Raw genomic sequence first — 13,046 nt, forward strand, 5'->3', positions numbered from 1 at the left:
ACAAAACTCTGGTTTGTCATTGCCATTCTGACAGAGCTTAGCAGCAAGGTCAATGTTCTGTGACTATAAATGCTGAGTGAAGGGAGATCCTTACCGTGAAGGACTCAGACTTCTGTTTGTCCTCTCTATCCTGGTTACCTTAGGCTAGCTTTCTGGGCAGGACAACTGAGTAGGCTTTTCCTACTCAGGGAATGTTCTGGAGGAAACATGACCTACTAAACTTAAGAGCTGGCATCTGCCACGGAAGCTCCATTGACGGATGATAAAAGGCGCAGGGCAGAGGACACACCAAGCCATGCCTGTCCGAGAACAGGCTTTCTGTAAAGCAGCTGGAGAGCCTGTTGGTTACTGTCACTGTGCAGCCCTCTGTGGGTGACTCAGCAGATTCTCTAGAAGGAACTTAAGTGACGTCCTAACTGGGAGCTGTGTAAATAACGTAACAGAAGTCAAGAATGTTTGGAGGAAAACATAGCAAGCTGTCTTTGCTAACTGAGATAAATAAAAAGTTTGTATTTTATTTCCTTTCAAATTCTCCTTCACAGAAATAGCTTCTTTCACGGAATATTTTTTTTCTTGTTAATGGCGTTTCTCTAGACTTCAAAGGGGAATGTGTGAAAGGGAAGCTGGGCCCTCTTTCTCTGCCTCTTACAGTGTGGAGCCACCAGCACCTTGCTGACAAGAAGAGGGCTCACTGTACGAGAGAAAACACATCTGGAAAATATCAACGTTTCGGCTCGTTAAGGCTGTGTTTGGAAATCCAAATTGTATGTTGAATTATCTTATTTTCGTCAGTAGAGGCCTGAGGGATGGGCGCCTTAAAGGAGGAAATGGACAGGCAAGATGTCATCTTGCCTCCACCTGTCTTGCTCCCTCAATCCATCTCTCCTCCCCTTTGTCCTGGTCAGATCACACTCTCCAGAACAGGCCAAGCTGACAGACAGGACTGCAGGTTTCTAGGGAGGGCTTTAAGTTGCTGCAATTTGCTAATGAGCAGACTGGCTTAGAGGTCCCTGGGCATTGACTGATTGCCTTGACAGAAGTCAGTCCTAATCCATACTTCATCCACCCACCCATCTTCTCACTAATTCACCCAGTAAACTTTATTGGCTACCAATTAAGTACCGTGAGGCTAGGTGCTAGTGCGAGATAAACCAAGTAAAAGTCTCATCTTCGTGGAACTTACAGTTTGGGGGTATGGCGACAAGCCCACTGGCCACAGGGATACAGTGTGACAGGGGCTAGAAGTAAACAGAAGGTGCAGTGGGAACAAACAGGAGGGTACCTAACTCAGACCTCGGCGGTTCCTGCAGGACAGAGGAGACGGGAAGGGAAAGGAGTCATTTAGATGGAGAGCAGAGGAAAGGTTTTCCAGGCAGATGGACCAGCACACACAGAGCAAGCCAGAGCCGAGCAGGGCTTTCCCACATCTAATGGAGAACGTATCTGTGCTTTAAAGATAAACAAACAAATGAAAAAGAATAATAATAATAAGAAGAAGAAAACCTTCTCTTCTGGATCTTTCTGAGTAATTCTGAAGGCATAGGGATCCTAAACTTTACTTTCTTGCAAAAGTAAAAATTACAAAATAACTTGTGGTGGTGGGTATGCTCTTCAAACCTTTCTGGTCTCTTTTTTAGTAGTAACTGTTTTATGATATCATACAGTACTGAGCCCTAAAGATATTTATTAAATAGCTATTTGATTCCAAGTTTTCCTTTATCTAATTTTTTTTTTTTTTAGGAAAAATCAAGGAGAAGTGAGTAATGACCTAACTAGCTTTGTAAAGGAGGAGAGTCTGAATTACTCAGGATATACAAACCCTCTGTCCCTGCCCCCTCCAGGCGCCCTCCCCCACCTCTGTCCAGCCCCTGCGCTGATTAATAGCCTATCTTAATCACTTTGTTAATCCTAGGTTAGATGAACTCATCACAAATGGAGTAAATGACCTAGTAATAGTCCAAATTTCCATTGTGCAATTCATCAGTCAACACACTACCAGAAGCACATAACTTTTGCATGTGTATGTCCTAAGAGGTGGGGCCTAACTAGCCGGACTATACTGAGTATTTTTAACATATTTTACCATGCTAATGGCTATAGCTGTCTAAATGCAGTAGGAAGGAAGGGAGGGAGGGAGGGAGAGAGGGAGAAATATAATCACTTATCTACTGGGACGAAATATAGGACCGGTGGTTTAATTACATCATCTTTGTTCATCTCAATCACCTTAAAAAGTGGCATTATAATTGCCATTTTACAGAAAAGAAATAAAAACTCTAAGTGGTTATGATTCACCTCCAGGTCACACAGCCCTGCAGAAGACTTAGCATGACATCGACACATCAGTAAGCACTTAATATAAGGTCTACCGGAAAGTCTGTCCGTATCTATCACAACAAGTTTCGACACGTAAGCACGTTAATTTGGCGCATGTGTGCCTCTCTATTTTTATCACTTAATGTATACATACTGACATAGCAAATTAACTAAAACAAAATTGATTCATGTTAGTCTTATGTGTGAAGCCATAGTGTACCCATGGCTACTGATAAAGTTCATTTATGCCAGTGTAATTTTTACGAATTTCAACAAGGAAGAAATGCTACAGAAGCATGTAGAAATTTATTGAAAGTGTTTGGTGAAGGAATAATACCGACTATCACTTGTTTTTGTCCTTAAAAATTCAAAAATGAAAAAGATATCAAACAAGCACTGGCTCAATTTTCGCATCAAAAGATAAAACATTTTTCAAAAATGGGATATACAAATTGCCCTCATGCTGGCAAGAAATCATTAATAATAATGGTAATTATATTACTTAATAAAATTTATTGACGGTAAGAAAAATTTGTATTTTGTTTTATTTCAAAAATGGACAGAATTTTCCGGTAGACCTTATATATACAATGGTACTACAAATGGCAGGATCAATAATTGATTTAGGACCAGAAGGGGATTAAGGTTGACTGAGGCCCCAAGTGTAGAAGAAAAGAAAATATTGGGCCCCTTAAAAAAAAGAGAGAGACGGAAAACAAAAATACATGTTAACCATATTTTTAAATAAATAAAAAATATTATGTACTATTAATGTTAAAATTGCACATATGAAACCAAAGTTGGTGTCATTAGAAAAATGTGTAAAGTTTGGGTTTTGCGGGGCCCTTCAGAAGTTGGGGCCCAAAGCGTGTGCCCCGTGCGCCCACCGTTAAATCTGCCTCTGTCTAGGACCATCTGGCCCCCAAACTTATTCTCACTCCGATACACTATGTTTCCTCAGGAAACCACTGAACATTGGGAAAGAGGGGGGCGGAGTTACAAGTGGAGGGAATTTGCATTGAATCTTTCTCTTCCCAGGCCAAGTCTTCAGGCCCAGGAAATGAGGAGAGATTCTCCGCTGTTAATCTGTCACTTCTGAGGGAAGGCAGCCGAGATGGTGGCTGAGTGAAAGTTTTGAAGATCAGCAGACCCCCATGTCTGCCTCTTGCTGAAACCAGATGACACATCCGTCTTGGACGGGAAGGTTTCCATGGCTGTTTTCTATAGAAGGGTTTCTGTAGTTCATGATTCTGCAGCTTGACACCTTCTACCTGTGGTGTTTCGAAGGGAAGTGGGGGTTGAGGAGCGGGGAACACACTTTGTCTGCAACTGTGAAGGATTCAGGCAAAAATCTTCTGCTGACCTTAAATCAGACACATTGAAAGACTGTCTAATGCCCCACAAAGTATAATTGAGGTGGTGGTGCTGTCTTTGTGTTTAATTTCTACAGGGCAATATTTTTATGGAGCTGTATAAACAATGGTGACCACAGTAAATGTGCTGAAGAGAAAAAAGAGGAACTGGTTGGCTAGTCTCTGGGTGAAATAAGCCCTATCTTTGGAGAGCTTGTGTTTGGCTTCTCTTCAGTACAGTTTTCCTGTGTGCTGACTCCAGATTTCCACAGGGCCTCAGAGATAAGATGAAAAAAGACAGAGGAAGAGAGAATAGCTGGAAATAGGTAGGAAAAAACAACAAAGAGGAACCGTCTTTATAACTCAGAGGAGGCCATTATTATTGTTAAAATGAGTCCAAAGAAATCGCTACTTTTGCCATCCAGATCGCGCAGCTGTAAGAAGCTGAAGACACAGAGATGGAGCTAGTTGCTTAGTTTTGCATCTGAGCTGTATTCATGCACAACTTCATACTGCAAACATGAGTTTTTATCATGTTAATGAAGGGAAACTTGCTATTTGGAAGGAAAAAGGAAAGAGTACTTACCTTTGTATCCCAAAATGGCTACTGTGATAGTTAGCAAGGCACACAAAACATACAATAATATGATAGAAAACTTCAGCGCCCAATTATTTTTACATTTGGTACATTGTGTTCCTTCTTGAATACCTATAAGAGAAGACAAATTTTAATAATAGTGAGCAAAACATCACTTAGAGAAGTATCCCTTCACATTTTGGTTTGAATATTATGATTAAGAATAATTTTTTACATATGTCTTACACAGGATGGGTGGTATTTTAAAATTAAACATACCACTTTAGCAACACAAGCACTTTAAATATTACCATGTTGTTGTAACTGTATTTAATTTTATTTATTTATTTATTTATTTATTTATTTATTTATTCATTTTTAGAGAGGAGAGAGAGAGGGAGAGAGAGAGAAGGAGGGAGGAGCTGGAAGCATCAACTCCCATATGTGCCTTGAACAGGCAAGCCCAGGGTTTCGAACCAGCAACCTCAGCATTTCCAGGTCGACGCCCTATCCACTGCGCCACCACAGGTCAGGCGTAACTGTATTTAATATGACTTGAAAATAACACATAACTTTGTCTCACAGTATAGTTTTAAACTAACTCCTACTCTGATAATTTTTCTTTTTTTCTTAAGTGAGAGCGGGGAGGCAGAGAGACAGACTCCTGCATGTGCCCTGACTGGGATCCACCCAGCATGCCCACTAGGGGGTGGCACTCTGCACATCTGAGGCTATTGTTCCATTGCTCAGCAAGGGAGCTAGGCCATGGAGCCAGCTTCAGCGGTTGGAGGCTAACTTGCTCCAATGCAGCCATGGCTGCAGGAGGAGAAAAGAGAGATAGAGAGAGAAGGGAGAGGGGGAGGGGTGGAGAAGCAGATGGTTGCTTCTCCTGTGTGCCCTGACCAGGAATCTAACCTGGGACATCCACACACCAGGCTCATGCTCTACCACTGAGCCCAGTGGCCAGGGCCCACACTGATAACTACAATTATATTTTCTTTCTTTTTTTTTCTCTTTGAAGGGACAGAGAGAAAGTAGGGGGAGGGACAGATAGGGACAGACAGATAGGAAGGGAGAGAAATGAGAAGCATTAATTCTCTGTTGCAGTACTTTAGTTGTTCAATGATTGCATTCTCATATGTGTCTTGACTGGGGGCTACAGAAGAGCGAGTGACCCCTTGGCTTAAGCCAGTGACCTTGGGCTCAAGCCAGTGACTATGGGGTCATGTTTATGATCCCATGCTCAAACCAGCGACCCTGCACTCAAGCCAGTGAGTCCGCGCTCAAGCTGGCGACCTCGGGGTTTCGAACCTGGGTCCTCCACCTCCCAGTCTGACACTCTGATCCGGCTGTGCCATTGCTTGATTATATTTTCAATAAAAATCTCTACATAAGATTTACAATACCCAAATCTACTTGTTTCAGCCATTATTGAACTTAAAGCAATTCAAACACAACCAATGCCCCTCCCCCCAAAACAATCTGTGACCTGTCCCTTGACATTTAGTGGTGCACTAGAGCTATTCCCTACTGGTTCACAAAAGCCTGTTGTGCAGAGGTCCCGGGTTTGATTCCCGGCCAGGGCACACAGGAGAAGCGCCCATCTGCTTCTCCACCCCTCCCCCTCTCCTTCCTCTCCATCTCTCTCTTCCCCTCCCGCAGCCAAGGCTCCATTGGAGCAAAAGATGGCTCGGGCGCTGGGGATGGCTCTGTGACCTCTGCCTCAGGCGCTAGAGTGGCTCTGGTCGCAACATAGCGACGCCCAGGATGGGCAGAGCATCGCCCCCTGGTGGGCAGAGCGTCGCCCCTGATGGGCAGAGCATCGCCCCTGGTGGGCGTGCCGGGTGGATCCCGGTCGGGCGCATGCGGGAGTCTGTCTGACTGTCTCTCCCCGTTTCCAGCTTCAGAAAAATACAAAAACAAAACAAAACAAAAAAACTAACCCATAAAGGGAACTTTCCATTGGCTTGAGTAGAAACACAGAAGACAAAGACTGTGGATATTTTAATGTGAAAATCACACTGTAAGAAGCACCAGGAGATTTCTTCTTCCCTGACCTGTTTCCCTATGTGTCTTACTAACAGCGTCCCCCAGGAGCGACAGCACATAAAAGGACTCATCTTCCCTAATTGTGCTCAATAACTTTTGATGGGTAGGTCATGACGATTAAGTCACAGCCAAAGTTTCTCTCCTTGCGTCTGTAATTTTAAGCATAGTGCCCTGCTCCAGTGAAAAGAGTTCCTCAGCTGTGTTTAATGCAAAATGATGAGAGAGACAGCAAAAGACAATGACTCAAATTTAATTTTCAGGGTTTAACCAATCCCTCCAGTGTTGTGGGCCAGAGACCCAACAGGAGGGGGCTCAATCTGTCTCAGGACTCAGAGCAGTGATTCTCAAACGCATCACACTCATGGGATGGGTTTGTATAAAACACAGCATTTCTATTTCAGTAGATCTGAGGGGATACCTGAGAATCTAGACTTCCAGCATGTTCCCAGAGGATGCTGATACTGCTAGTGTGGGGACCATGCTTTAGAACAGCACTTCTCAATCAAACCATAAAGTGCTCACAAGTCCATTGTTCAAATGCAGATCTGATTCAGCAGGACTGAGGCAAGAGCTAAGATTCTGCGTACGATCCAGGTGATGCCTGGTCAAAGAAACCCACTTAGAGACGCAAAGGAATGGTTCAGAAGGTGATCATGCTGGATCAACCTCTGCTTAGCCAATTCCTTGAAGGTGAAGCGGTAAAATCAGACTCCCTGATCAAACAGACCTATGGTAAATCAGCTTCTCTGCATCCCAGTTTTCCCATTTCTTTCCTCTTTTTCCTTTCAGTCCTCATTTAATTGCCACCTGGATGTCTCAGCACCGCCTCTCATGTCCAAAGCCGACTGTGGTACTGGCCCGGCCAAATCAGATCTCGAATTTTCACCCAACTTCCTTATTTCCATCCAACCTAAAAACCACTACTTTCCTAATCCCCCAGGTGCTTCAACTCACCCTGAAGTCTTCTCGTACTTAATCTCTAACTCACTCAGTCACCAGGCCCTGACAATCTTCCTGCGGGAGATCTGCATCATGATCACCTCGTCTACACGTTATTGATGTTCACTTGCTGCCTACACTGTACCAGGTCCTTTACACACAGCATCTTCAATCCATAGAATAACCTATCAAGGAGGAGTGGGAGTGAGAGCTGAAACGACATTCCATAGACATCGCAGCCAGGATTCAAACCCAGGTCTGACTCCAAAAGGCATGATCGCTCCACTCCGCTATGGTGCCTCTCTTTGGTCATTCTCCCCTCTCCGTTTTCACTGCCCCCATCCTACTGTGAGATCCTTTCATCTCAGCAGAAGCTTCCTCTTTCATTCCCACTGGAATCCAGGCTCACCCTGCACTAAAATACTGCTAAACTCATAACAATGCTAAAAAGAAAAAAACAACACAACAAAAACAAAGAAACATTCAATAGTTCACCCTGCACTAAAGGATGAAAACACACACACACACACGCACGCACACGCACGCACGCACGCACATACCCATCAGCCTTTAGGCTCTTTGTAACCCAGCAGTTTAAAATGAAACAAAGACTCCTCCCTTTCATTTACCGTGAAAATATTTTTGGAATTGGGAGAGGGAAAAGTATAGGTAGACCCACAAATATACCACATTTCATGTTCAGAAACAACTCGCTTTGGTAGCAACTGTAAAACACCAAGGGTAATAGGTCACAGGAGTCCTGAGCAAGCTCCTGCGGAAAGGCTGGCTAACGGGGAGGGCTTCATTCCTCTGGGATTTTAGGACCCCGGTGGGTGAGCTCTTTACAGCTCTCCAGGGCTGTTTCTCACATTCTATTAGAAGAACCTCAGAAAATTTGATGGGAGCAGAGATTACAGTAGATAATAAAGTCTGGGACTAGAAGGTTGCTTAGTGTTCATCTGGTCAAGCATCATTGTTACTGATGGGGATAGTGAGGCCAGTAAGGGAAAGCAGAATGAGAAGCCACACGTCCTGACTCCCAATGCAGGGGTCTGTCCCTCCTGTCCCCGCCATGTGTGTCCGCTCTGTGTTTGTCACTGGACAGCTTGTATCTGTGGCATTTGTGCATATCCACTTCCGGACAATTGTCACTGTTCACATCCTGAAGGACAGTCACTCCCTCACAATGTGCATTTCTCACTGCTGACTATATTAGCATTTAATCAATATCAGATGGCATCACCTGACCTCTCTTTCCACTTAACACACTTTTTCTGTCTTGCTTTTTCCTCCCTACTCCCAATCTTATTTTTCATAAGAACTCTGTTTTATCTTTCTCTTGTTGCCCTCCGCTGGGAGGACACAGGAATGCCTACTACAAAGAGACCCTGCTGGTTCACGTAGCTGGAGGACCCCTCCTCCTTGAACCTAGATGGTCACAAAAAACATTCAAGAGAGATATCCCCCGGTTAGCAGCCTTTGTAGTATTTGTTTTCTTAGCATTACTTTCCAGAGACTGGGGATTCTGTTCCCACTGGGGGGGGGGGGGGGGAGGAAGGGCAAGGGAATGGATCTACAGAATGCTGCGGATAAGAGATTCCAGTGCAGGAAGTGAAGCGTTTTTGCCCCTTACCACCAAGAGATCTAGTTTATCAAAAACCCTGGCCCAAACAGCACATTTGTAATTCAGCAGGCCACAGACAGAACATGCCTGAAGGTTCCCTGCCTTCCCCATTGGTTATCCCTCTTGAACTACCTCCCATTGAACCTAATTCTTGGCTTACACTCTGAATGTATTTTTCCGTGTCCAAGTCTTTATTATACAAAATAATGTTCAGGGGCCAAGTGAAGCCTAAATCGCTCTGGTTAACTCCTTGAGTATTCTACGGAAGTTCGGAATAGGCTGACAATGCAGTCCCCAGTGCCTGAACTCAAAGTTCCCTGTGTTTAAACTAAGAAGAGTGGAGGCTGGGTGGGGCCCCCAAGCAGGAGCGGTTAGCTGGTTGGAGAGAATGACTGAATCATTGCAGGAATGACAGTACAGATGGCCAGAAGAACTCCCTAGCAAGGAGAACTCTTTTCTGCTATGGTTCTCCATAAGGAGCCCTCCCAAGTGCTGTGGTCCAGGTTCCAATCCAGTCTGGGTTGGTTTGTTTGTTTTAGGAGAACAAAAGAGTTTCCTTCACTATCACACTTTGCTGCTATGTACCTCCCTGAAAGAAAGCTTGTCTGTTATAATAAACACCTGCTTATTAGGTTAAGGCTGGCACTGGGGGCGAGTGTGGGGTACTTCTGGGCTTTCTACAGGATCACAAGTGTCGAGAGCTCAGTGGTGTTGCCGTCAAGACCATGTCACCAAAGAGAAGCCTCGAAACACTGGTACACTATAAAATCCAGAAAACCACAGGTTTTGATCTGAGATTTGAATGAACTTTTCATGTGGTTTTTTTATAGTTATTAATCTACTGCCTGGTGGTATATATTACCATAAGTCCATGAGAATGATTGGGCTCTAACAGTAAAGCTGGTGATTCAAATAAATTCCTATAATTAGAATGCCCACAAAAAGCAACAAAAACAGTAAGAGTTAACATCCTGGTTGGTTATTTGGATGTTAGGCAAGAGCACTAGAATAAAAGTTAAATATACAAAACACTTTAAGTTTTTCCTTATTATAAAGGTAATTTACTAAACGATGGGATATTTATTGAGTTAGTTAAAAAAAATTTTTTTTTATTAATGAGCAATTTAGTTTCCCAAATACAAATCCCAGCCCCGAACACCTTATTAGGTCAAGTTTCCCAAACAATGTGGAGAATCATAAAATAGAAAGCAGGACAAGAATTGGTAATGAAATAACTTTCTGTGAAAAAGGAATGAAGCCTCAGAGCATCTGTATTCAGAAATATGTTATGTACTTAAACCGCAAAGATTATGCAGAAGAGTTTTATGAGTTTGAAATCTTCAGCATTCATTCTGTGCTTATATTAATATGGTCCACATTTACTAAGGGTATAGTTTTTTTCATTAAAGAATTTCATATATATTTATGGCAGTCATTTCTGGTTTGGTTTTAATGTAAAAAAAAAAAGAGTGTGTATTATTTGTTTAAAAATGTATATTTCATACCTTGCCTACTGAAAAGGAATTGTTGTAGGCAAAAGCCTGATATAATGATGCCACTCAGAATGAATGGTGCCTGCCAGTACATATACTGTCTCAGAACGCCATTCCTTTCTCTTTGTGGTTTTTATCATAATGAGTCCTTTATTATATGGGCTGTATACAAATGCTTTCAATTCTGAGGAAAGGAATCTCGTTCACTGGGGAGCTGAACCATCACATCTCACATTTGTCTCCCCTCGCTGGCCCCTTCCTCTGGGCTCTCTTTCTATTCATTTCATTTTATGGGCACAGAGGGAGCTGTCAACAAGCCCGATGATAACATTTCAGCAACCCTGACCACTTCATTATCTGGCACTGCCAAACAATTTTATTCTATGATAGGCACTGAATCTTTTAATTAAAAGGACTCATAAACCTTCAGTTCCAGCTCGGGCCATCAGAGTCCACTGTATAATTGGGCATGCCACCTGTACTGTGCAGGTTTTTGGAGGTAGGCCACTAGACATTTAGTTAGTGGGGAGAGTTTCCTCTTGCTGCAAATGCAGAGAGAAACTGCTGAGGAGGGCTGCTGTTATCGGGACCTGGTATGTGCCAGGTTCCCCTTCTGGTTACTTACAATTGCTCTGATAATCCTGCAGAGTAGAAACTACCCATAATTTTATAGATTTTTAAGAAAGTGAGGGTCAGAGGTTGTGTAATTAAGCCAGAGAGCGGCTAAGCTAAGAGCTGGAACCAGATTTATCACCCACTGCTTCTCCAAGCGTACTGACTTGCAGAAGTGGAAAGCAAAACAAAGCCAGATTAAGGATGCCTAACAAGATAAACCATAGAAGGCTGACAGGTTAGACTTAGAGGAGTGTTCTGTCAAAATAAAGGACTGCAGAAACATTCTTTCAAATGTTGGACAGAAAAGAACAGTAAAATTCAATCCCAGAAAACGAACGATTACTACAGGCTATAATTTCTTTCTTACTATTCTATCGTGACCTACTTGAGCAGCAGGTGAGTTTCAACCTAAATAAATGCTCACTCTCTGAGAGGTCAGGACGAGCATGGAGGTTTGGCTGGAAAGATCTCTGGGCCCCTCAGGGAAATCATCCCCCAATGGTGATGGAATTTTTGGAATGGGGTAGGCTGGGAAAAGAAGGTAGCTATATAATTTAAAGGCAACTATGGAACAGGCAGGGCCTTGCTTATTGGAAGCTTGAAACCAAAATCAGTTGGTCGTCCCTTTTTTTTTTTTTTTCCCCTGAAGCTGGAAACGGGGAGAGACAGTCAGACAGACTCCCGCATGCGCCCGACCGGGATCCACCCGGCACGCCCACCACGGGCCACGCTCTGCCCACCAGGGGGCGATGCTCTGCCCCTCCGGGGCGTCCCTCTGCCGTGACCAGAGCCACTCAGCGCCTGGGGCAGAGGCCAAGGAGCCATCCCCAGCGCCCGGGCCATCTTTGCTCCGATGGTGCCTTGGCTACGGGAGGGGAAGAGAGAGACAGAGAGGAAGGAGAGGGGGAGGGGTGGAGAAGCAGATGGGCGCTTCTCCTATGTGCCCTGGCCGGGAATCGAACCCGGGTCCCCTGCACGCCAGGCCGACGCTCTACCGCTGAGCCAACCGGCCAGGGCTGGTTGTCCCTATTAAGTTGTCTTCTGAAGTTCTAGTGCACTGAAATAGGAGCTTCAAAAGCCAGTCTCTAATGGTTCATTCATCGATGAACCCAAACAACTGCTGGTGGTTCCAGCCTATAGGAGTTGGGTAATGGAAGTTGGGAGATGAGTAATGGAAAGAAATGGAAAGAAGGATTAAATGGTGATAAAAAACTAATTTTATCTCTACCCCTTTAACTCCCTCGCCTTTAGTAAAATACTCCATGTAGTACATTGACAAAGCCAATTCTTTTTACAACTGTCAACTTGACCCATAGTTTGGAAATCCACAGTAATTCTCCATTGCCATAGTAAAAGCTCTCGGTGGCTCCCAGTAGATTCCGAAATGGTCACCAGCTAGCATCTCCTGACCATGCAGGTTCTTAGAACCTTAGGACCAAGAGGGGTATCAACTGTCATCTCAGCCAACATCCATCTTCCCAGTGATGAAACTGTAGCCCAGTGAACTCTATCACCCACCTCACTCACTGTAAAGCCAGTAAGTAGCCAAGGCCACCATCACAGCCGCCTGGCCCATGCAGGTTTGCATTAGATTCGGACAGATGGTAATGAAACAATGGAGCCAAGAACTGGTGGGCCATTACCTTTATCCTAGCTTGCACCCGGTGGGCAAATAAAAACACACACTGGGCTCCAAAACCCACTCATTCAGTGCTCACAAAGCTACTGATTTATCCGAGTTTCCTAGAATCAAAGGTTTCTAGCTCACCAGCCTTATTCTCCTCTGTTCCCCATCTCCTTCTCTTTGCACTAACTCTGCACCAACTGGTTCTCCTTCGGCACTCCGCCATCTTGGCTGCTTCTCCTCTCCTCCATGTGGCCTTTATCTGCTTTCCTCTCTGCTCTCCCTAGAACGTAATCACTCTTCCCCAGAACAATGTGATCTCTCCTCCTTTTAAAACCTTTTAGCGCGAAAGCCCTCTCCCAACACACATTAACATAATCATACCCATCCCAAGCAAGAAGGGCAACCAACATTATCACCTGGTGATGGGCTTCCATGTGGGCAATGCCATCTTTAA

General features: G+C 44.1%; 1 protein-coding gene across 1 annotated transcript in view; it reads right to left on the reverse strand.

Moving 5' to 3' along the window:
• COLEC12 (collectin subfamily member 12) overlaps positions 1–13,046 on the reverse strand; it is a 277,937-nt gene that overhangs the window by 47,125 nt on the left and 217,766 nt on the right. Inside the window, exon 3 of the mRNA XM_066352331.1 lies at positions 4,255–4,377. Coding sequence (XP_066208428.1) covers positions 4,255–4,377 — 123 coding nt within the window. The remainder of the gene's footprint in view (positions 1–4,254; positions 4,378–13,046) is intronic.

The sequence above is a fragment of the Saccopteryx leptura genome, chromosome 11, assembly GCF_036850995.1.
Source record: "Saccopteryx leptura isolate mSacLep1 chromosome 11, mSacLep1_pri_phased_curated, whole genome shotgun sequence".
Taxonomy (NCBI): domain Eukaryota; kingdom Metazoa; phylum Chordata; class Mammalia; order Chiroptera; family Emballonuridae; genus Saccopteryx; species Saccopteryx leptura.